The 19,169-nt window shown below is 58.0% G+C and overlaps 3 protein-coding genes and 2 long non-coding RNA genes across 9 annotated transcripts; 3 read left to right on the top strand and 2 right to left on the bottom strand.

The window, feature by feature from the left end:
- Positions 1-1,341: 1,341 nt before the first annotated feature.
- On the bottom strand, positions 1,342-6,115 carry LOC123383315. Of its 2 annotated transcripts, none has more exons than XR_006592895.1 (2): positions 6,015-6,115; positions 1,342-4,006 (listed from the first exon to the last, which is right to left on the bottom strand). It is a non-coding gene; the product is annotated as an uncharacterized LOC123383315 (long non-coding RNA). The 2 variants fall into 2 exon arrangements; XR_006592896.1 differs by having other exon boundaries at positions 1,342-3,979.
- On the top strand, positions 2,713-11,375 carry HYAL2 (hyaluronidase 2). Of its 4 annotated transcripts, XM_006928802.4 has the most exons (5): positions 2,713-3,633; positions 4,135-4,224; positions 9,424-10,347; positions 10,692-10,781; positions 10,984-11,375. In XM_006928802.4, the coding sequence occupies exons 1-5, from the start codon at positions 2,713-2,715 to the stop codon at positions 11,299-11,301; spliced, it is 2,343 nt and encodes a 780-aa protein (XP_006928864.1). In that variant the 3' UTR covers positions 11,302-11,375. The 4 variants fall into 4 exon arrangements, with proteins under 4 accessions (XP_006928864.1, XP_019677473.1, XP_003982310.1 ...); XM_019821914.3 differs by lacking the exon at positions 10,692-10,781; XM_006928804.4 differs by lacking the exons at positions 2,713-3,633; positions 4,135-4,224 and adding an exon at positions 8,495-8,964.
- Positions 11,361-13,007, bottom strand: LOC109495699. Its single transcript, XR_002151315.3, has 2 exons — positions 12,693-13,007; positions 11,361-11,656 (listed from the first exon to the last, which is right to left on the bottom strand). It is a non-coding gene; the product is annotated as an uncharacterized LOC109495699 (long non-coding RNA).
- A 172-nt stretch (positions 13,008-13,179) lies between these two features.
- Positions 13,180-19,156, top strand: HYAL3 (hyaluronidase 3). The gene is made up of 4 exons (XM_003982257.6): positions 13,180-13,708; positions 16,906-17,816; positions 18,213-18,302; positions 18,420-19,156. The coding sequence occupies exons 2-4, from the start codon at positions 16,923-16,925 to the stop codon at positions 18,693-18,695; spliced, it is 1,260 nt and encodes a 419-aa protein (XP_003982306.2). The 5' UTR covers positions 13,180-13,708; positions 16,906-16,922; the 3' UTR covers positions 18,696-19,156.
- Positions 14,960-16,170, top strand: NAA80 (N-alpha-acetyltransferase 80, NatH catalytic subunit). Its single transcript, XM_023248993.1, is given in 2 exon segments — positions 14,960-15,098; positions 15,100-16,170. Coding segments are annotated over 2 exon segments (894 nt in total). The 5' UTR covers positions 14,960-15,068; the 3' UTR covers positions 15,964-16,170.
- Positions 19,157-19,169: the final 13 nt, after the last annotated feature.

Genomic DNA, 19,169 nt, shown 5'->3' with positions numbered 1-19,169 from the left:
GGGGACCATCAGCCAAGCATCTCCCAAATAGTTTGACTCCCCAAAGGACCTCCACTGGGGCCCCTCCATCCACAGGCTACTGGATTTGAGGATGGGCCTCAACCCCAAGAGAAGGTTGGGGAGAAGAGCTTTCAGGGTTAGGAAGCTGCCCGCAGGGCAGAGGCTGTCACCTGAGCCAGGTCCCACTGCCTTCCTGTCACCTAGTGCAGTTCACAGGGCCAGGGCATACTCGGGGGAGGAGGGCAGCCAGCCAGCGGGTCTTTGTCGTGGGAGGGAAACAGGGTCAAGCGGTCCCTTCCCCCCCCCCCCCCCCCCCCCCCCCCCCCCCGCCTGTTCCTGGCCCTTTCCTCTCAGAGGGGCAGCAGGAAGTGAGGAAAAAGGGCTGGGGTGGGAGGCGGGAGCGGGTGGGAGGGGATGGAGTTTATCAAGTCGCCGGCGGGTTGCCCAGCGGGCAGCAGCTGGTGCGAGTAGCTTAGCTGGAGAGGCTCACCGGGGGAAGGAGGGAGGCCGCCGACCTACTGGGCCCACGGGCTCCCACACAGGTGAGCCCAGTGCAGGCGACTGGTCTGCACCCCCATAGACCCGCTCACAGGAGCGCTCCCTCCCTCTCCTCCCCAGCGCTCGGAATGGGCTGGCGGTGCAGACCCGGGCCCTTTGAGGACATGAGTCCAGCACGGAAGAGAGGATCTAGGAAAAGGCAGGGAGGTCTCGCCCAGGTCCAGCTCCAAGCCTGCTCCCCAGAGGGACGGGCTTGCGGGACGAAAGGGCTCAGGATACCGGTGGAGGCCCGGGGGAGCCCCCTAGCCAGACCGGCTTTTCTCCGCAGTCGGGTCGGCTATTTCTGCAAGAGTAGCAGACTCCTAGGAGTTTAAATAAAGGGGGGAGGGGGGGTGTCCTACAATCCTCCACAGAGACTGGGCAGGAGAGAACCGGAGGCCTTGACCAGTCCCTAATGCAAGTCGGGGGCAGGGGGCCCAACTCCCAGGGCCCGCTGGGCTTACCGGCCCCCAGTGGGGCGGACCAAGCTGCGACCCACAGCTCGTGTTGCCAAGACAACTACTACCTCGGCCCTGCCTACGAAGGGCCCCGAGGAGGGTGCTTGACCCCTCCCTCAGTCTGGTAGGGGGCAGGGTTTCCCTTCAGACCTGGGACGGGGGTCGGGAAGCCCCCCGATCCACAGGGAACTGGGCGTTACTGTCCTGGGAAACCAGAGATCGGCTCTGGTCACCATACCTCTTTCCAAACTAAGGGCCCCACGGCTGGGAACTACACTCGCGGGTACAGATCCAGATCCTCTGCTGCCCCCAGCCAAGGCCCCGGGTCCAGCAGCACCACCTTACGGACAGGCGGAGGAACACCTTCTTTATTCGCTGAGCGACTCCCGACTCTTACGCTGTCCCTTTAAGCGGCTGGTCGCGCGGCGGAGCGGGGAGGACTGTACCACCGACAGTGAGCTGGTGGGGGAGGAAACTTTGGGCTGACTGGCACTAGCACCTAAGATTCCAGAAGAAAGCCCTGTTCGGAGGGGCCTCACGGCCCCAGATGGATGGTCACGTTCCTCGGGGAAGAATCTGGGGGCCTTGGAGCCTGAAACGTGGCACTGGCTGCGCGAAAGTCGGGAACACATTCCCGCCCCGGCCACAAGTCCTGCCCCAGGCCCACCTCCGCGCTGGATTCTTAAAGGGCCCGCGGGCCGGGGTGGGGAGGGGGCGGGGCGGAGCAGCAGAGGCGCGGAGCCTGGGCTGCGCCTGGGCTAGCGGCCGGAGCGGGCCGGGCTGGGCCGGGGATGGCAGTGGCCATGGCGTGGGTCCCGGCAGCGCCCCGCGCGAGGTGAGGGCGGGCAGTGCAAGCCTAGCGGCTTTCTTCCTTCAGGTTGGGTTCAGAAGTCCAGGGGATGCGCTCAGCGGGGCGGCCAAGGAACCCAACCCCCACCCGGCCGGGCACTGGCCCCACGTGCGGGGCGGGGGCGGGGTCCAGCACAAAGGCCAGGGGGAGTGAGCTCCTCCCGGGACCCGTCTGGCGGTGTGGGGCGCATTCCCGGTGGCTGCGGAGCGAAGGGCCGGTCCGCCGGCGCCGCCGAGGGAGGTCCGCCACCCCTTTGTCCCGGTGGGGCCTCCACCAAGCTTGGGAGAGTGCGTTCGAGACAAAGTCCTGACGTTCTCGCTCTTCTTCCTGGCGGGTGTTACACACATGATAGCTTCGCGGCTGTGTTCCAGCTTCCTTGTGGCTGTATGAGCTGTGCCCTTCCTTATACAAATGCTATCGTTTCCCTGGACCAGGAGTTCCTCGTGGAGTACAGAGTGGGCCGCGGGTTCGAGGCTCTCTGAAACCATGTTTTGGGTGGTATGCAGGCATCTGTATCTGTGGACAGCTAGTCCGTAGTGCAGCCGGCCAATTCTTAGAGTCACACACCTACCAGAGGTCTCTGTCCAGCCGTAAGCCACCTGCTCCAGGAAGGAATCCTGTGCTCCTGGCAGGGAGTTCCAGGGTGTCTTCCCTTCCCTCCTGTGGTCTTTCAGACCTGTTACAGTCACGTAACAGGGTCTCAACAGCCTTGGGCACGGTGCCCCCCACAGCGTGGGCTTGGGGAGTGTGAATGGGTTTGGGGTGGGCACCTCGCTGATTCTCTAGACTGACTTGCTCTTTCCCATCTCTCCCCTAGTTCCTGAGCTGGTGCCAGGCAGGTGACACCGTTTTCCTGTAGCCCCCAGCATGTGGGCAGGCTTGGGCCCTGCCATCACACTGGCTGTGGTGTGGGCGGCGGCATGGGCCACCCAGCTCAAGCCCACAGCGCCACCCATCTTTACAGGCCGACCCTTTGTGGTAGCATGGGACGTGCCCACACAAGATTGTGGCCCTCGCCTCAAGGTGCCACTGGACCTAAAGGCCTTTGATGTACAGGCCTCACCTAATGAGGGTTTTGTGAACCAGAACATCACCATTTTCTACCATGACCGGCTGGGCCTGTATCCCCGCTTCAGTTCAGTGGGGAGGTCAGTGCACGGTGGCGTGCCACAGAATGGCAGCCTCTGGGCACATCTGAAGATGCTGCAGGAACACGTGGAGCACTACATTCGTACACAGGAGCCTGCAGGGCTGGCAGTTATCGACTGGGAGGACTGGCGGCCTGTGTGGGTGCGCAACTGGCAGGACAAGGACATATACCGTCAATCATCACGCCAGTTGGTGGCTGTTCGCCACCCTGACTGGCCATCAGATCGTGTAGTCAAGCAGGCGCAATACGAGTTTGAATTCGCTGCACGGCAGTTCATGCTGGAGACACTGCGCTTTGTCAAGGCAGTTCGGCCTCGGCACCTCTGGGGCTTCTACCTCTTCCCAGACTGTTATAACCATGATTATGTGCAGAACTGGGAGACCTATACAGGCCGCTGCCCTGACGTTGAGGTCTCCCGAAATGACCAGCTGGCCTGGCTGTGGGCAGAGAGCACAGCCCTCTTCCCCTCTGTCTACCTGGACGAGACACTTGCGTCCTCCACCCACGGCCGCAACTTTGTCAGCTTCCGTGTTCAGGAGGCCCTTCGTGTGGCTCACACCCACCACCCCAACCACGCACTCCCGGTCTACGTCTTCACGCGACCCACCTATAGTCGCAAGCTCACGGGGCTTAGTGAGGTATGTGCCTCCCAGGACCCTGCCTTCTTCCCCAGGGAACCACTGCAGGTTTGGGTTACCAGGGAGCCTCCTGCCCCGCGGTTTTCTGTCTACATTCCCTTGTGTCATTCTCTCTGTAACCTTGTGAAAGGGTGGCATCATTATCTCCATTTTGCAAATAAGAAGATTGAGGTCCAGAAATGCTGAGAAACTCACCCAAAGCTTCCCAGCACATCCAGGGCAAAGCAGGGTCTTGGAACTAGGCATTCTGACTTTGGGGTTTATCCTGATAGATACATCTTCAGCTCAAGTGGGTCGTTAGCTTGGGAAACGGAGGCCAAAGTAGGCGTGCAAGTGACTTGAACATCTAATGAGAAAGTGAAACAGCCTCTGCCTGGGGGTGGGAAGGGGTACTGGGCTGAGGGGATCAGCAAGTCAGAACAGGGTGAGGGCCTGTCCAGCCTGCCTGGTCCTCACCCTGTGGTCTCAGTCTTCCCCAGTGACCATCCCCCTCTCACACAGATGGATCTCATCTCCACCATTGGTGAGAGTGCAGCCCTGGGTGCGGCCGGTGTCATCCTCTGGGGCGATGCAGGCTACACCACCAGCACGGTAAGTAAGTGCCCCCACCCAGCCTACCAGAGTGGAGTCTGCAGGGGCCAGGCAAAAGTTGGGGCTTTGAGCTGCTGACCCTCAAGGTGGGCAAACCTAGTCTCCCACCCAAAGCATTCCTGGTCCCAGTAGAGAAGACAGGGTTCCTTCCCTACGTGCCCTTCTGGGTTCATCTCTGTCCCCACTTCCCTTCTCAGCAGGAACAGTAAGGGTTCAAGCACGCATGTACAGATACACATGTGTGTGCTGTTAAAGGAAGGTTAATAGAGTTTCCATCTGGGCCTGTGGGCTGAGGCAGCTGACCCTGATCCCTGGCCTCTGCCCCTAGGAGACCTGCCAGTACCTCAAGGATTACCTGACGCGGCTGCTGGTCCCCTACGTAGTCAACGTGTCCTGGGCTGCCCAGTATTGCAGCCGGGCCCAGTGCCATGGCCACGGGCGCTGTGTGCGTCGCGACCCCAGCGCCAATACCTTCCTGCACCTCAGTGCCAGCAGCTTCCGCTTGGTGCCTAGCCATGTACCTGGTGAGCCGCAGCTGCGACCAGAGGGGGAGCTCAGCTGGGCTGATCTCAACCACCTGCAGACGCACTTTCGCTGCCAGTGCTACTTAGGTTGGGGCGGTGAGCAATGCCAGTGGGACCACACACGGGCAGCTGGGGGTGCCAGTGGGGCCTGGGCTGGGTCCCACCTCACTGGCCCACTGGCTGTGGCAGCCCTGGCCCTCACCTGGACTTTATAGGGGTCTCTCACCCGGCTGCCAAACAAGCTGGCCTCTGCCACAATGGCTCTGCCAGGCACATAGGAGCCTGCAAGGGGTGGACAAACTGGAGTCTGGAGGGGGCAGAGCCCCTGGGATGCCCAGTAGAGCATCCATACCAGCTCTCACCCCCCTGTTCTAAGGGGGAGGGGCAGTTCCCCGAAAGGTCCCTTCTCTCCCTGCCAGAGAGGAAGAGGGGCACAGCCGGGCCAGAGAGGACCTGACCCTACTCTCCTGCCCCTGGATGGTTTATTATTATTATTTTGGGGTCTCTTTTGTAAATTAAATATAAAACAATTTCTTCTGTGCTTGGACTGTCTGCAACTAGGCCAAGACATGTGAAAGAGAATCCAGGGTCTCTCAGACTCTCTGCTGGGGACTTCTTATCTGTCAAATGCCATCTGTGGGACCTGGAGGCCCAGAGCTGTCCATTCCGCTGTTGCCTGATGGGGCAGGGGCCAGTGGGACTAGAGGGACTCACATTCCACCCCAACACCAAGGACCTTGCTTTCTCCATATTGGTTGGAAAGTGGTTGGGCCTAACCTTCTGTGAGGGACCAGGCTCATTGTGTTTCTCCTACTTGCCCCTGGATCCCCAGCTGGGCCAGTGCCAGTCACCTCGCCTTGCCCACCCAGGGAGAAAGGGGAAGTGGATGTTTGATCTTCCCAGGCTGGGCAAGTAGCCAGACCACCCCTCCCTGCTGTTCCCACAGGCAAGGGCGTCTCCTCCACTCCCTGCTCCCAAGGGCAGTAGACTCCAGCCACATAGCCCTCTCTCCAGCTGGGTCGCAGTCCTCCACTGGGGTTTGGGATCTGAACGCCAAGGTCTCATCCCTGTCCCACTGCAAAGATGCATGATGGGGCCAGAGGGAGGTATCTTGAGCCTGGGAGCAGAGACAACCTCAAAGATCACTTCTGTCCCGGCCGTGGGAAGTATAGCCTGTCCTCAGCTGTCCCAAGGGAGACAAGTAGCAGCTGGAGCAGTCAGACTGGCTCTGGACTGCTTTACTACCCTGCTTCTGAAGGAAGTTACCTGGTGTGTCTCTGCCCTTCTCCTCAGCCATCAAACCCACACCTGAAGGTTCCCTTGTCCATATCGGTGATGACACACCCCCTGTCCTCAACAAACACTGGCTGTGGAGAGAAACAGCCAAGTGGTGAAGAGGGGGCGCGGGCAGCCCAGCCACAAGGGAGATATCCGTGAGGTAGTCCTTCCTACACTGAGTTGAAAAGGGAAGAGGAAGCTTGATGCGAGAGACAAAGCATGGGCAAAATCTGGAGGAAGTCAGAACACAACTGGGACTCACAGTTTGAGGCTAGGGGCTACAGCAGGCAGGGCAGGAGGGGCAGCCCAAGAGCAGCACTAAGCCTGACTTTGCCTGACGGCGGTGACTCCCTTACCCATTCAGTAAATAATGCATACATGTGCCGGTGCTGGGCTGGGATGCATGTGTGAGGCACACCACAAAGAGCCCTGTCTCCATGGGAATGCACACTAGATGCAAAGGCTGAGTCAGAAGTGGTCATGGGAGCAGAGCCTGGAGAAGCGAGCCCCACCAAACTGATGTCAACTCAAGTTGTAAAGTGATCCCTTATCCCTCTGGCTGGTGATGGCAGAGAATGAGGGAAAGGGGTTCGGTGGTAGTTCAGGGAAGGCAATGTCAGTTCACATGGTGGAGGAGGACGCTGGGGCGGAAGGGTGCCCAGATGTTCATGGCTATGGTGGGGAGAGGCCTGCTAGACAGAAGATGAAGGTATTGTCAATAAGGTCGTGAGATAATGGAGCCAATAAAAAGAGGGCAAAGAAGGAGAAGCTGTAACTTGTTTCCCTTACACCTCTGACTTCCCATACCCAGCTGGGACCCTCAAACACACCTGTGAGCTATCCCACCCGCATCTGTAACACCCACATCTGTGATCTCTCCCACCGAGCTTGGACCCCTACACGTACATGTGCAAAGCTGTGATTTCCTTCACATGTTGACCTTATACAACTGTTACCTTCCCCAAACAGCTGTGGCCTGTACCTACCCAGCTGTGACACTCCATGCAAACCTGTGATCACTTCACATCACTTTCCAGGAGGACCTGGAAAGACAGCCTTGTGGAAAGTGCAACTCAGGGACAGCCGGATCTGTGGGTGGGCAGGTGGGGGTAATGGGGAGTGAGGTGGCCTAGGCAGGGTATGAGAGCAGAGAGGGCAGGCAGGGCTGGACCACAAAGCTGGAGTGACCCCAGACACACACAGAACTTGGGCCCATCTGGCCAGACCAACTCAGCAAGGGCAGGTCTATGGGCAGGGCCCTGGGGTCAGGGAGGGCTTTGGGTGTTCCTTCCTGCCGTTCCACCTTTAGAACTTCTCCCCTAGACTGAGGCCACCTGGAGGATGCTGGCCTGATGGTTGGCTGGATTGTGCCAGTTGCAGCCTAGGTTTCTAGGGGCACCAGAAGGTAGTACAAAGCCTTAGGGAGAGGGAGTCAGGGCTGCCTTGATGTTCTCCTGTCCCCTCAGCCCTGGGGAGTTGTGTCAGTCTCCCTGAGCCTGGTGGCCATCACTCTGGGACCCTGCTTCCACCAGGATCAGCAGCCACCACCTCTGTGATTAGATGCTGTGCTTGGGTCCTGGCTGATGTACTCACAGCCCCCTGGCACCATGGGCCCACTGTCAGCTTCTCCATCCTTGCCTGCAGGACCAGGTCCAGATGATAGCCAGCTGTGTCACTGCTTCATTGACCACCATGCCAGGCAGGGGATCACCGGCTCAGGCTCAGACTAGGCTGCAGACTCACTCAGGTAGCACTTTCACCTGGGCCAGGGACATGATGTTCCCTTCACCCCACCCTGGCAGGCAAGCCTGGGCCTGGGGACCTAGCAGGTCTCAATAATCAGCTTCTGAATCAGCAAACAAGTGAAATCACAAAGGAATGAACAAACATGTGGTCACTGACACACCCGTGGTCAAACATGGGATCTCATAGTAGCAGGTCTCAATAATCAGCTTCTGAATCAGCAAACAAGTGAAATCACAAAGGAATGAACAAACATGTGGTCACTGACACACCCGTGGTCAAACATGGGATCTCATAGTCACAGGACAGCAGAGTCTTCAACACCCAATCCAGTCACCGGGTCCCACACTTGCACATACACACTCTACTGGAGCTTGCACAGAGGCCTAGATAGTAGCTGACCTGGGCTTCACAAAGACACACTCACTGACCGGCCCTGACTTCACAGACACAGCGCCTTTCAGACTCAAGTCCCGAAAGCAGAAGTGACTTACCCCCCTAGGCATAGTCAGTATAGGGTCTGAGGCCACAATACTTCTAGGGACCCCCAAAATCTTAATTTTTTTAATCAGAAGAAGATATATATTAATAATGAATATATAATGACTTAGGTTGGGATTATATTTGTCTTTATACCAACATAGTTGTAAAATGTATTTTTTGACGTTTTGAGAAAGGGTCCCAAAAAAGCAAAAGTGCTTAGGGCCCACAAATGTCATAGTGCAGCTGTGCAGGAAAGTACGCTCCCTTGGTATAGGTACTGAGGCACCCAGACTCCAGTACCACAAACAGGCCTGCCAGCTGGGTCTGCCAACCAAACAGCAACCCCCTCCCCCGCACTGCCTCCACCCCCACCCCAACACAAATAAAGCCGCAAAGCCCTGCCCCAGTGCTGACCCAGTGGGCGGGGCCGCTTCCGGCCCAGCCCCACCTCCTACCAAGGGCACTTTGTTAGGGGTGCTGAGGTGGCTCAGCTGCCTGGCCCAGCCCTCCAACCCCGGGCCTGCCCCTCAGCCCGCCCCCAGACTGGGTGGGGTGACCCCCTACAAAAGCTCAGAGTTTCCAGCAGCAGCAGCTTCCTCCAAGAGTCTGGTGCAGCTGGGGGCAGAGTTGAGGAACAGAATCTTGCTGAGCCCTGCCTAGGCCCTCAGCCTGGGGTCAGGAAGTTTGGAGGATGAGGCCCTTCAGCCCTGAGGTCAGCAGGGACAAGTGGGCAGACTGGCGGGGATACAAGGAGGGTAGGGCTGACCTGTCTTTGGTCACTGAGCATCTCCTCCTCCAATGGCTGGCCAGGATTCCTGCGGGGAGAGACAGGAAAGGACCCCCCCCCCCCCCATCACAGTCAGGTCAGCCTCGCGGCTGAGGGCCTGGCTCTTATGAAAACACATATCATGGCTTCTGTGGCTCTTGGGGAAGGGGATTGGTTAGCTTAGGCCAGGGCAAAGTCTGTGGGAGACAGGGCAGAGGCCCCTCCAGTGGCAGTGCGACCCCTCCAAGCCTCTCCTTTGCCCTCTGACCTCCCTGAGCCCTGCAGGTCAGTGTTTACCTAAACCCAGAGCAGGGGTGGATTAATGACCAAGGGGTTTGGCCAGGCTTCCCTGAGCAGGGGTCAGAGAGTTCAGGGCCTACTCTCAGCTTTGCCTCCCCTGGCTAGGTTTCACTAGAACCACCCTGTGCCATGGCAGTCCACCTGCTTCCCATCTACGCCCTCTTCCTGACCTTGCTGGACAAAACCCAAGGCTCCAGGAGCCCCATGGTACCCAACCAGCCCTTCACCACCATCTGGAATGCAAACACCCAGTGGTGCCTGGAAAAATACGGCGTGGACGTGGACGTCAGTGTCTTTGATGTGGTGGCCAACCCGGGGCAGACCTTCCGCGGCCCTGACATGACCATTTTCTACAGCTACCAGCTGGGCACCTACCCCTACTACACGTCTGCCGGGGAGCCTGTGTTTGGTGGGCTGCCCCAGAATGCCAGCCTGGATACCCACCTGGCCCACTCATTCCAGGACATCCTGGCTGCCATCCCTGCGTCTGACTTCTCAGGGCTGGCAGTCATCGATTGGGAGGCATGGCGCCCACGCTGGGCCTTCAACTGGGACGCCAAAGACATTTATCGGCAGCGCTCACGGTCACTGGTGCAGGCGCAGCATCCTGACTGGCCAGCTCCTTGGGTGGAGGCCGCAGCTCGGGACCAGTTCCAGGAGGCTGCACAGGCCTGGATGGCAGGCACCCTCAAGCTGGGGCAAGCACTGAGGCCTCGTGGCCTCTGGGGCTTCTATGGCTTCCCTGACTGCTATAACTATGACTTTCTAAGCCCCAACTATACAGGCCAGTGCCCCCCGGGTATCTGTGCCCAGAATGACCAGCTGGGGTGGCTGTGGGGTCAGAGCCGTGCCCTCTACCCCAGCATCTACATGCCTACAGAGCTAGAGGGCACAGGGAAGGGACAGGTGTATGTGAGGCACCGTGTAGGTGAAGCATTCCGTGTGGCTGTGGGTGCTGGGGACCCTGATCTGCCAGTGCTGCCCTATGCCCAGATCTTCTACGACGGGACGAACCGCTCTCTGCCCTTGGTGAGTCTCCCTCTATAACCCCACCCACCGTATAGCCTACTTTGTCAGGCATCAGGTCCAGTAAGTGAGGCTGAATGGCCTTGGGGCACTTTCATCCATTCTCCATTCCTTGAGCTCTGTGTGCCATGCTCTGTGCTCAGCACAGATGATTCTGCATTCATCAGAAAGACGTAGTGCCTGGTGCATGGCACGCACAGGCCAGAGTGAGGATGGGCTTGCCTCTCACCACCAGGGCCAGAAAAGCCCAGGTGGGGGTTATGAATTATTTGTCCCATCCAGTGTTGTTACAGCAATCTGCTGTGGGGAGGGAGGAAGGCCCTTCAGAGCTATGTCCCTTTCCTCAGGACGAGCTGGAGCACAGCCTGGGGGAAAGTGCAGCCCAGGGGGCAGCAGGAGTGGTACTCTGGGTGAGCTGGGAAAACACAAGAACTAAGGTGAGCTCAGGCCCGGTGGGGGGGGGGGGGGGGTGGTTAGGGTGGGGGCAGGGGCAGGGGTGGAGCTGCCAGGCTGACTGGCAAGACCCTGGCCCACCCTTTCTATCCATTCAGTCCTGACTGGCCAGCAGGTGAGTGCCTCAGTGCCCTAGGTAGGCCCATGCATGGCCATGGTGTCCCTGTTGCTCCCCTTCCTACTCAGGAATCATGCCAGGCCATCAAGGAGTATGTGGACACCACACTGGGGCCCTTTGTCCTCAACGTGACCAGCGGGGCTCTTCTGTGCAGTCAAGCCCTATGCTCAGGCCATGGTCGCTGTGCCAGGCGCCCCAGCCACCCTGAGGCCCTCCTCATCCTCAACCCCACCAGTTTCTCCATCCAGCCCACACCTGGTGGCGGGCCCCTGACCCTACAAGGTGCCCTCTCACTTGAGGATCGGATGCAGATGGCTGTGGAGTTCAAATGTCGCTGCTACCGTGGCTGGAAGGGAGCATGGTGTGAGAAACAAGGCACGTGGTAATTGGCCACGAACTAGGATACACGCATTGAACATCTTGTTGACATTAAAAATAAAAGTTATTTTACCAGCAAAAATGGGTTTAATCAGGAACAGTAGAAAATTGCAACTTGAGACATGTGAGCTGTTGCAAAACCAAAGAAGAGGAGCGATCTTTTACATAGGAAAGGGGGGAGTTTGAAGGGCCCATTATAAACAGAAAGTCCATTGGAGTAAACCTGGGGTTCAAAGTGTGGTGACTTTTCATTGACTGAGTTATGGCAGTCTCTCATTGGCTGGGCTGTTGTCACACAATGAGAAAATCTTTCCTCCTGCTGGAATAGTAAAGTAGGCTTCTCCCTGTTGGGTCTGCAAAGAGCTGCAAGGAGTGGCATGGGTGAGTTCCCCCTTCCAGCCTCCCAACTCCATTTTATTTTATTTATTTATTTTTTTCCAACTCCATGTTAAATGAGGTTTCTTTTATTCAGTTTCACAACCCAATGCATTCTGAGCCTGGCCATAGCTTTCTCTTTTTTTTTATTTTTTATTTAAAAAAAAATTTTTTTAACGTTTCATTTAGTTTTGAGACAGAGAGAGACAGAGCATGAAAAGGGGAGGGTCAGCGAGAGGGAGACACAGAATCTGAAACAGGCTCCAGGCTCTGAGCTGTCAGCACAGAGCCACACGCGGGGCTCGAACTCACAGACCGCGAGATCATGACATGAGCCAAAGTCAGCCCCTTAACCGACTGAGCCACCCAGGCGCCCCTGGCCAGAGCTTTCTCCAGTATAAGCAGTCACACACAAATCATGGTGACAGCCAGGAATACATTCAGCCACGGACATGAGCATATGCCTGCACATGCTTATAGACCAGGATAGCTGCCTAAGGGGTTAGAGCCTCCAGCACCCATCCAGCTGGGTCATAAACATCTCCAGAGATACTAAGCCAGTCTTTAAACTGTAGCAATCACAAGAACTGACATTCACTGAACACCTACGCTTCCTCAAGTCCTGTGTTAAGCATTTTAAGTAGACTTACTTGATCCTAACACGACGTTATGAGGAAACTGAGGCACCCACTGGAAGGGCAAACATTTTGCCCAAGGCTGCACAGCCAGAAAATAGAGAAACTGGAATTCGAAACCCAGGCTGTCTAACTATAGAGGTAAAGCACTTTGACTCCTACTGTGTTGACAGTAACCAGCCCTGCACGCAACCTGCTCAGAGGCACCAAGCTCGCAAATAAAGCAGACACGATTCTTGCTTCAGGAGCTATTAATGGAGTGCCTAAAACGTGCAGGAACCGGGATCCAGAGGGCACAGGAAAGGCTCATCTCTCTCACTCAGGCCTGACGTCTGTCCGAGGGCGGCTGCTTCCGAGGATGGGGCCCAAATTTCAGGAGGAAGCTCTACCTGATCGTTTCCACAATGGACCCCTTTCCAAACGGGGACCACAGGAGCCGAGGCCTGCCTGAGCTTGGGGTGGGGCGAGGTGGGGCGAGGTGAGGCGAGGCGAGGCGAGGCGAGGCGAGGCGGAAGTAGAGCCGTGTGGAGGAGGGACCTGTACCCGGCCGAGGCTTTGGCGCGACGGGCCCGGTAGAGCGGAATCCGGGAGGATCTAATAGGTGCCCAGGAGCCAGATACTGGGCCTGCAGGCGACGGGGAGGAGGTGGAGCCTGCGCTCGGTCCCAGCTGGGATACGTAGGGAGCGAGGTGCTGTGGCTCGGGCGGGGCTGGAGGGGCAGAGGCGGAGCCATGGCAGAGACCAGGTCTGCGTCGGGGGTGTTGTGACGCCCTGAACCGGGGGCGGAGCCTAAGCCTTGGCGCGCGGAGGCGGGGTGGGGCCTAGCTACCTAGAGAAAGTCGACCAGGTCCGGTGCTGCAGAAGACGACGGCTGCAGTGCGTCCGCCGCACCGCTAGGGGCCAGCGCGGGCGGTCAGAAGAGTCCAAACCACAGACAGCGAGAAACCGACCCGCGCGGAGCGAGCACGCGAAGCGTCCCGGAGCTTGGCTTCAGCATGTCAGTACCTCCCCCTTCCCATGCGCCTTATGTTCGTCCTCACTGTCCCCCGTCTGTCCCATGCGTGCGGTCCTCAAGTAGCTATGCCGTCCCGCACGCCCTCCCTGCTTCTGTCGTTCTCTCCCCTAGCATGCCGAGCCACACCCACCCAGAGTCAAGCTGCTGAAGCACACCCTCCCCCCCAAAACTCCACGGTTTGTCATCCACTAGGAGGGAGGGGAAAACCGAGGCACAGAAGACACTGCCGCCTCTCCCTGAGGACACAGGAGCCCCGCCCATAGTGGGTGGGGTTGGCCACGAAGGGGTTAAGACCGCGGGGAAGTCTGGGGCTCCAGACCTAGGGGTGGATTCTGGGGCTTCCTCCCTCTTGGTCCAGAGCTGTAGCTGCTGCGGAGGTGGCCGATGCAGGTGAGGTGCTTATAATCCTCTGAGTGGGGTGTGGGGTTGTGGGGGCTACCTGTGCCTGACCAGTGTGGAATTGGCCTCAGGCTCATGGGGCCTTTTGGGGGAGGTGGGGAAGGAGAGCCAGGACGTCCTCTCTGGAGCAAGTGAGTAGAAGAGTGAGGCCCAGTGGATCCCCCACTGCCAGGAATCCCCTCAGCATAGACTCTCCTGGCAGAAGGGCCTGGGGTAGGACTGGCAAACAATGGGGTTTAGGCACAGGAGGTCTGAGCCCCCAACCTGATGGCCGTTGGACACCCTTGTGGATTTAGGAAGGAAGCTGTGGTCCTTATCTAGGGCGACTACGAAACTCAGGCCAGTGGGGAACCAAGCCTGCAAGAGCCACATTGCTTTGTGACAGTGAGCCAGGCCCCTTGCTAGTGCTGTTGGAACCCCATGTGAGGGGACAGTTGGGTCCATGCCCAAGCAGAGTGTCCTGAGCTGCATGGTGATGGGGGGGGGGGGGGGCATGGGCTCTGTGCTCCAGGCAGGAAAGGCAGTTCAGTGAGGGGAAAACTGATCCTAACGGGTGGGTGATGGGTACCCCAGGATTGGTCAGGTGACAGGCATGGCCCAAGTGGTCAGAAAGGCTGGGACCTAAAGTGTAAAGAGAAGGAAAGGGCAGGGGAGTTCCTGGGGACAGCCAGAGGGAGTTTTGGGTGGGCTTAAGTAGGGGGTCATGGTGCCTAGTCTGCATGTTCTGTCTGATGGCCAGCCAACCATGATGGTGTAGGCTAGGTCCCCTGTTCTGGGGAGGCCAGAGTTGTAGCCAGAGAAAGTGGGGCCATGGCTCTTGGGTTCTGCCCCAGCCTTTAGCCTTCAGCTTTCCTCCAATGTGGGGCAGGACACCCTGGAACCATTACCTCTACTGTCACCTGAGTGAGTCACCTGAGTCAGGTATAAGGGATGGTCTCCAGGTGACCTGTGCCATCAGGTGAGTATGGGACAGAGACAAGGTGTAGCTTACCAGTTCCAGGATGCATGGCTCCCCTAGCACTCTGTCAGCCCCTCCCTGCCCCAACACTGTCCTCCTTCCTGGCACAGCCTAGCATGGCTGTTGTCTACAGGAGGAGCATCCTTGTGGTCTGAGGAGATAACCATTGTCTGGAGACCATGCTCTTAATCCCCAGCCTGGCACTGAGCCACCTGCAACCCAGCAGGAAATGACCATGGCTCCCAGCCTGACTTAGCTGAGTCTGGATCCTACATGTAGGGAAGAGCTGACTCTGAGCCCTGGCTCATCAAAGCTGACTCCTACCCTAGACCCTACACACCAGATAGAGTTGATCCTGAGTACCAGCCCAGCCAAGCTGACTCTGGATCCTGCATGCCAGTCAGAGTTGACCCTGAGATCCAACCTGGCCACGCTGACCCTGGATCCTGCACACCAGCCAGAGCTGACCCTGAGCCCCAGGCTAGCTGAGCTGACCCTGGGTTCTGCATGCCATCCAGAGATGACCCTCAGTCCTGGCTCGACTGAGCTGACCCTGGATCCCGCACACCAGCCAGAGGAGACCTCAGCCCCCAACCTGGCTGAACTGACCCTGGAGCCTGTGCACTGCCGACCTGAGCTCCTGGATGCCTGTGCCGACCTCATCAATGAGCAGTGGCCCCGCAGCCGTGCCTCCCGCCTGCATTCCTTGGGCCAGTCCTCAGACGCCTTCCCCCTCTGCCTGATGCTGCTGAGCCCCAGCCCCACACCTGAGGCAGCCCCCATCGTGGTGGGCCATGCCCGCTTGTCACGGGTGCTGGACCGGCCCCAGAGCCTCCTAGTGGAGACAGTGGTGGTGGCCCGGGCTCTGAGGGGCCGTGGCTTTGGCCGCCGCCTCATGGAGGGCCTGGAGGTTTTTGCTCAGGCCCGGGGCTTCCGCCGACTACACCTCACTACCCATGACCAGCTGCAGTTCTATGCCCACCTGGGCTACCAGCTGGGTGAGCCTGTGCAGGGCCTAGTCTTCACCAGCCAACGGCTACCTGCCACCCTGCTCAGGGCCTTCCCCAGAGCCCCCTTTCCCCGGCAACCCTGCAAGGCTTCTAGTCTGACTGCCCAAACTGCCCCAAGAGCCCCCAAGGGGCCATCATTGCCGCCACCTCCTCCCCTGCCTGAGCCCTTGACCACCTCACCCCCACCTCCTGCAGGGCCCCTTCCACAAAGCCTGCTGGAGACACAATACCAAGACCTGAGAGGATGTCCCATATTCTGGATGGAAAAAGACATCTGAGGGCTACCCAGGACAAGGCACTGTCCTTCAGGGTTGATGGACTGCCTAGGACAGTCTGGGCCTCAGCCCATTGGCCATACCATAGTCCCTAGACCCTGGGAGCAGCTTTAGCCTGGCCATGTTTCCTGAGTACCAGTGGGGCCAGTAGATGGCTTCATGGCTGTGGCTCAGAGCTGTCAATGTGGCTGAATAAAGGCTTCTGTTGGATGTGGCTGTGACAGTTTATTTGTTGACCTCACTCTCACCTCCCAGCTTCATCTTAGATCCCCTATCTCTGCAAGAGTCCCCAGATCAACCTTGGCCCTAGGGCCATGGATGAAGGGACACCTGCCCTTTGCCCCTCGCACTCTGCCAAGCCCAGGTGACAAGGTATTTGTTCCCTTCTACATTCACTCATCACTATTCACTCAGGAGCTACTGTTTGTCAGGCTCTGGACTGGTCACAGGCAATGGGGAACGAGACAGACAGTACCTCGACCCAAGGGACAGGGGAGACAGGCAGGCGTACAGTGTCAGGATCCGTGCTGGGACAGTGGGAGCCCAAGTGCCCTCAGTGCATTTAGAGACCCAGGAGGCCTCCCAGGGGAGGTGATGTCACAGCAGAGACCTGAGAGCTGAGTAGGAATTAAGCCAGGCAAAGGGGAGGATGTTAAGTGTTCTTGGGGCAAGGCCCAAGAAAGAGGTCAGAGGGGACTGGTGAGAAGTGAGTGGGCTAGGTGTCAGAAGGCACAGTGGTGCTGTGACAGAGATGGACAACACGGGAGCTACGTGGGCCAACGTAGGATGTTACTGGTTTGAGAGGCCTAGAGGACCACATGGGGACCATCCTTCCCCAGCCTCCATCCTTGGGAGTAGCTGGGGGAGTGTTCCCAGCTTTCCCTGCTGTATAGAAGGTGTGGTCATGGCCATGAATTCTAAGCTCACACCCCCTCTCTCCTGCAGGTTTCTGTCCCTGGGGCATGATCATGCAGCTGGGCCTCGCCCTGGTACTAGGAATGGCCCTGTGCCTGGGGTGTGGCCAGCCCCTGCTGTGGGCTCCTGAACGTCCCTTCTCTGTGCTATGGAACATACCCTCAGCACACTGTAAGACTCGCTTTGGCGTGCACCTGCCACTAGAGGCTCTGGGCATCACAGCCAACCGTGGCCAGCGTTTCCATGGCCAGAACATCACCATCTTCTACAAGAACCAGCTTGGCTTCTATCCCTACCTTGGGCCCAGGGGCACAGCTCATAACGGGGGCATCCCCCAGGTTGTCCCTCTTGACCGCCACCTGGCACGGGCTGCCTACCAGATCCATCTCAGTCTAGAACGTGGCTTTGCTGGCCTGGCAGTGCTGGACTGGGAAGAGTGGTGTCCACTCTGGGCCGGGAACTGGGGCCGCCGCCGAGCCTACCAGGAAGCTTCATGGGCTTGGGCACAGCGGGTATTCCCCCACCTGAACCCCCAGGAGCAGCTCCACAAGGCCCGTGCTGGCTTTGAACAGGCAGCCCGTGCCCTGATGGAGGACACACTACGGCTAGGCCAGGCACTGAAGCCCCATGGGTTCTGGGGCTTCTATCGCTTCCCAGCCTGTGGCAATGGCTGGCATGGTACAGCTTTCAATTACACAGGCCACTGCCACCCAGCCACTCTAGCCCGAAACACACAACTGCATTGGCTCTGGGCTGCCTCCAGCGCCCTCTTCCCCAGCATTTACCTCCCACCCAAGCTGCCACCTATTCACCACCAGGCATTTGTCCGATACCGCCTGGAAGAAGCCTTCCGTGTGGCCCTTGTTGGGCACCCACATCCCCTGCCTGTCCTGGCCTATGCCCGCCTCACATACCGGCATTCTGGGCGGTTCCTGTCCCAGGTGAGCGAAAATTGAGATCCAGGGGTCTGAGTGGGGAGTCATGGTCCTGTCCTAGGAAGATCTGAAGAGAAGACCTTGCCCAGGGGAATTTGATGGGGAGACCCTGATCTAGTTCTGAGTGGGGAGGTACTATCCTGGAGCATCTGAAAAGGAAGTATGGCTCTGCCTTGGAAAATCTTGAGGGGGAAGGCAAGGCCAACGTTTGGAGCCCTGGTCTGAGGGGAGACATTTTCTGAGTGGAGGACCCAAGAAGCCACTCAGAGGCTCAGTGCCAAGTAACCTTACTCTAGAAGTGGAATCATCATGGTAATGAGCCAGAAAAGTTTCTTGAAGGTAGAGGTAGGCCCAGATGGATCTGACCAGCCCAGCCCTGGCTTAGCAGTTCTTTGCTTCCAGGATGACCTCGTGCAGACCATTGGTGTGACCGCAGCACTAGGGGCAGCCGGCGTGGTGCTCTGGGGGGACCTGAGCTTCTCCAGCTCTGAGGTGATCATTGCCCCTCCAGCCTGCCGTACAGCCCATCCTGGGATCCCAGGGTTCGGGGGAGAGACCATGTCAGAGCCATGAAGCAGGAACATTGATACATCCTTCCCCTCTCCACAGGAGAAGTGCCGGCATCTCCATGACTACCTAGTGGGCACCCTGGGTCCCTATGTAATCAATGTGACCAGGGCAGCCATAACCTGCAGTCACCAGCGGTGCCATGGCCATGGGCGTTGTGCCCGCCAAGATGGAGGACAGCTGGAAGCCTTTCTGCATCTGCAGCCAGATGGCAGCCCTGGAGCTTGGGAGTCCTTTAGCTGCCGTTGTTACCCGGGCTGGGCTGGCCCTACCTGCCAGGAGCCTAGACCTGAGCCTAGGCCTGAAGAAGCAACATAAAACCAGAGGTTACCTGCCCCTGACTCTCTTGTCCCTGCTGCCATTTTTCCAGTCTTGGAGGACAGCTCTGTCCCACTCTTGTTCTATTCAGTTTAGAGTCAGTCCTCCCATACACACCCTCCCTTCCCATGGGATACCTGGGAAGTGGAAGGGGCCAGGAAAAAAATGTTGACAGACAAACAGACAAAAACGTTTATTTTGTTTACACTATTTTAAAACCAAAGGTCCTCTGAGGTCACTTGATCCCTCCTGATAAGCAGCCCCAGGGAAAATCCGAGTTCCAGATGGTTAGAGTTGCCAGCTCAGGGCTCTGTTCCTACTACTCCTCACTGAGTCCATGGAAAGGTCACAGGAGACCCATCCAGAGACAGGTGGGCTCCAAGATCTTGGCTAAGGTCTGTAAGTGCTAAGCTGTTATTTGTCCTCTGCTTCAGCATAAAGTCACTTTTTCTTTCACCGCCTAAGGTTTGTTCA

This window comes from Felis catus, chromosome A2, assembly GCF_018350175.1.
Source record: "Felis catus isolate Fca126 chromosome A2, F.catus_Fca126_mat1.0, whole genome shotgun sequence".
NCBI classification, from domain to species: Eukaryota; Metazoa; Chordata; class Mammalia; order Carnivora; family Felidae; genus Felis; species Felis catus.
The sequence above is the reverse complement of the archived record's forward strand: the minus strand, read 5'-3'. Positions and strand labels throughout refer to the sequence as shown.

Excerpts from the sequence above, each read along its gene's own strand:
- HYAL2 (XM_006928802.4), top strand. The coding sequence starts at position 2,713 with ATGTGGGCAGGCTTGGGCCCTGCCATCACACTGGCTGTGGTGTGGGCG. Across the intron at positions 10,348-10,691 it reads CGAACCGCTCTCTGCCCTTG|GACGAGCTGGAGCACAGCCT; the intron begins GTGAGTCTCCCT and ends CCCTTTCCTCAG. Across the intron at positions 10,782-10,983 it reads GGGAAAACACAAGAACTAAG|GAATCATGCCAGGCCATCAA; the intron begins GTGAGCTCAGGC and ends CTTCCTACTCAG.
- HYAL3 (XM_003982257.6), top strand. The coding sequence starts at position 16,923 with ATGATCATGCAGCTGGGCCTCGCCCTGGTACTAGGAATGGCCCTGTGC. Across the intron at positions 17,817-18,212 it reads CTGGGCGGTTCCTGTCCCAG|GATGACCTCGTGCAGACCAT; the intron begins GTGAGCGAAAAT and ends CTTTGCTTCCAG. Across the intron at positions 18,303-18,419 it reads TGAGCTTCTCCAGCTCTGAG|GAGAAGTGCCGGCATCTCCA; the intron begins GTGATCATTGCC and ends CCCTCTCCACAG.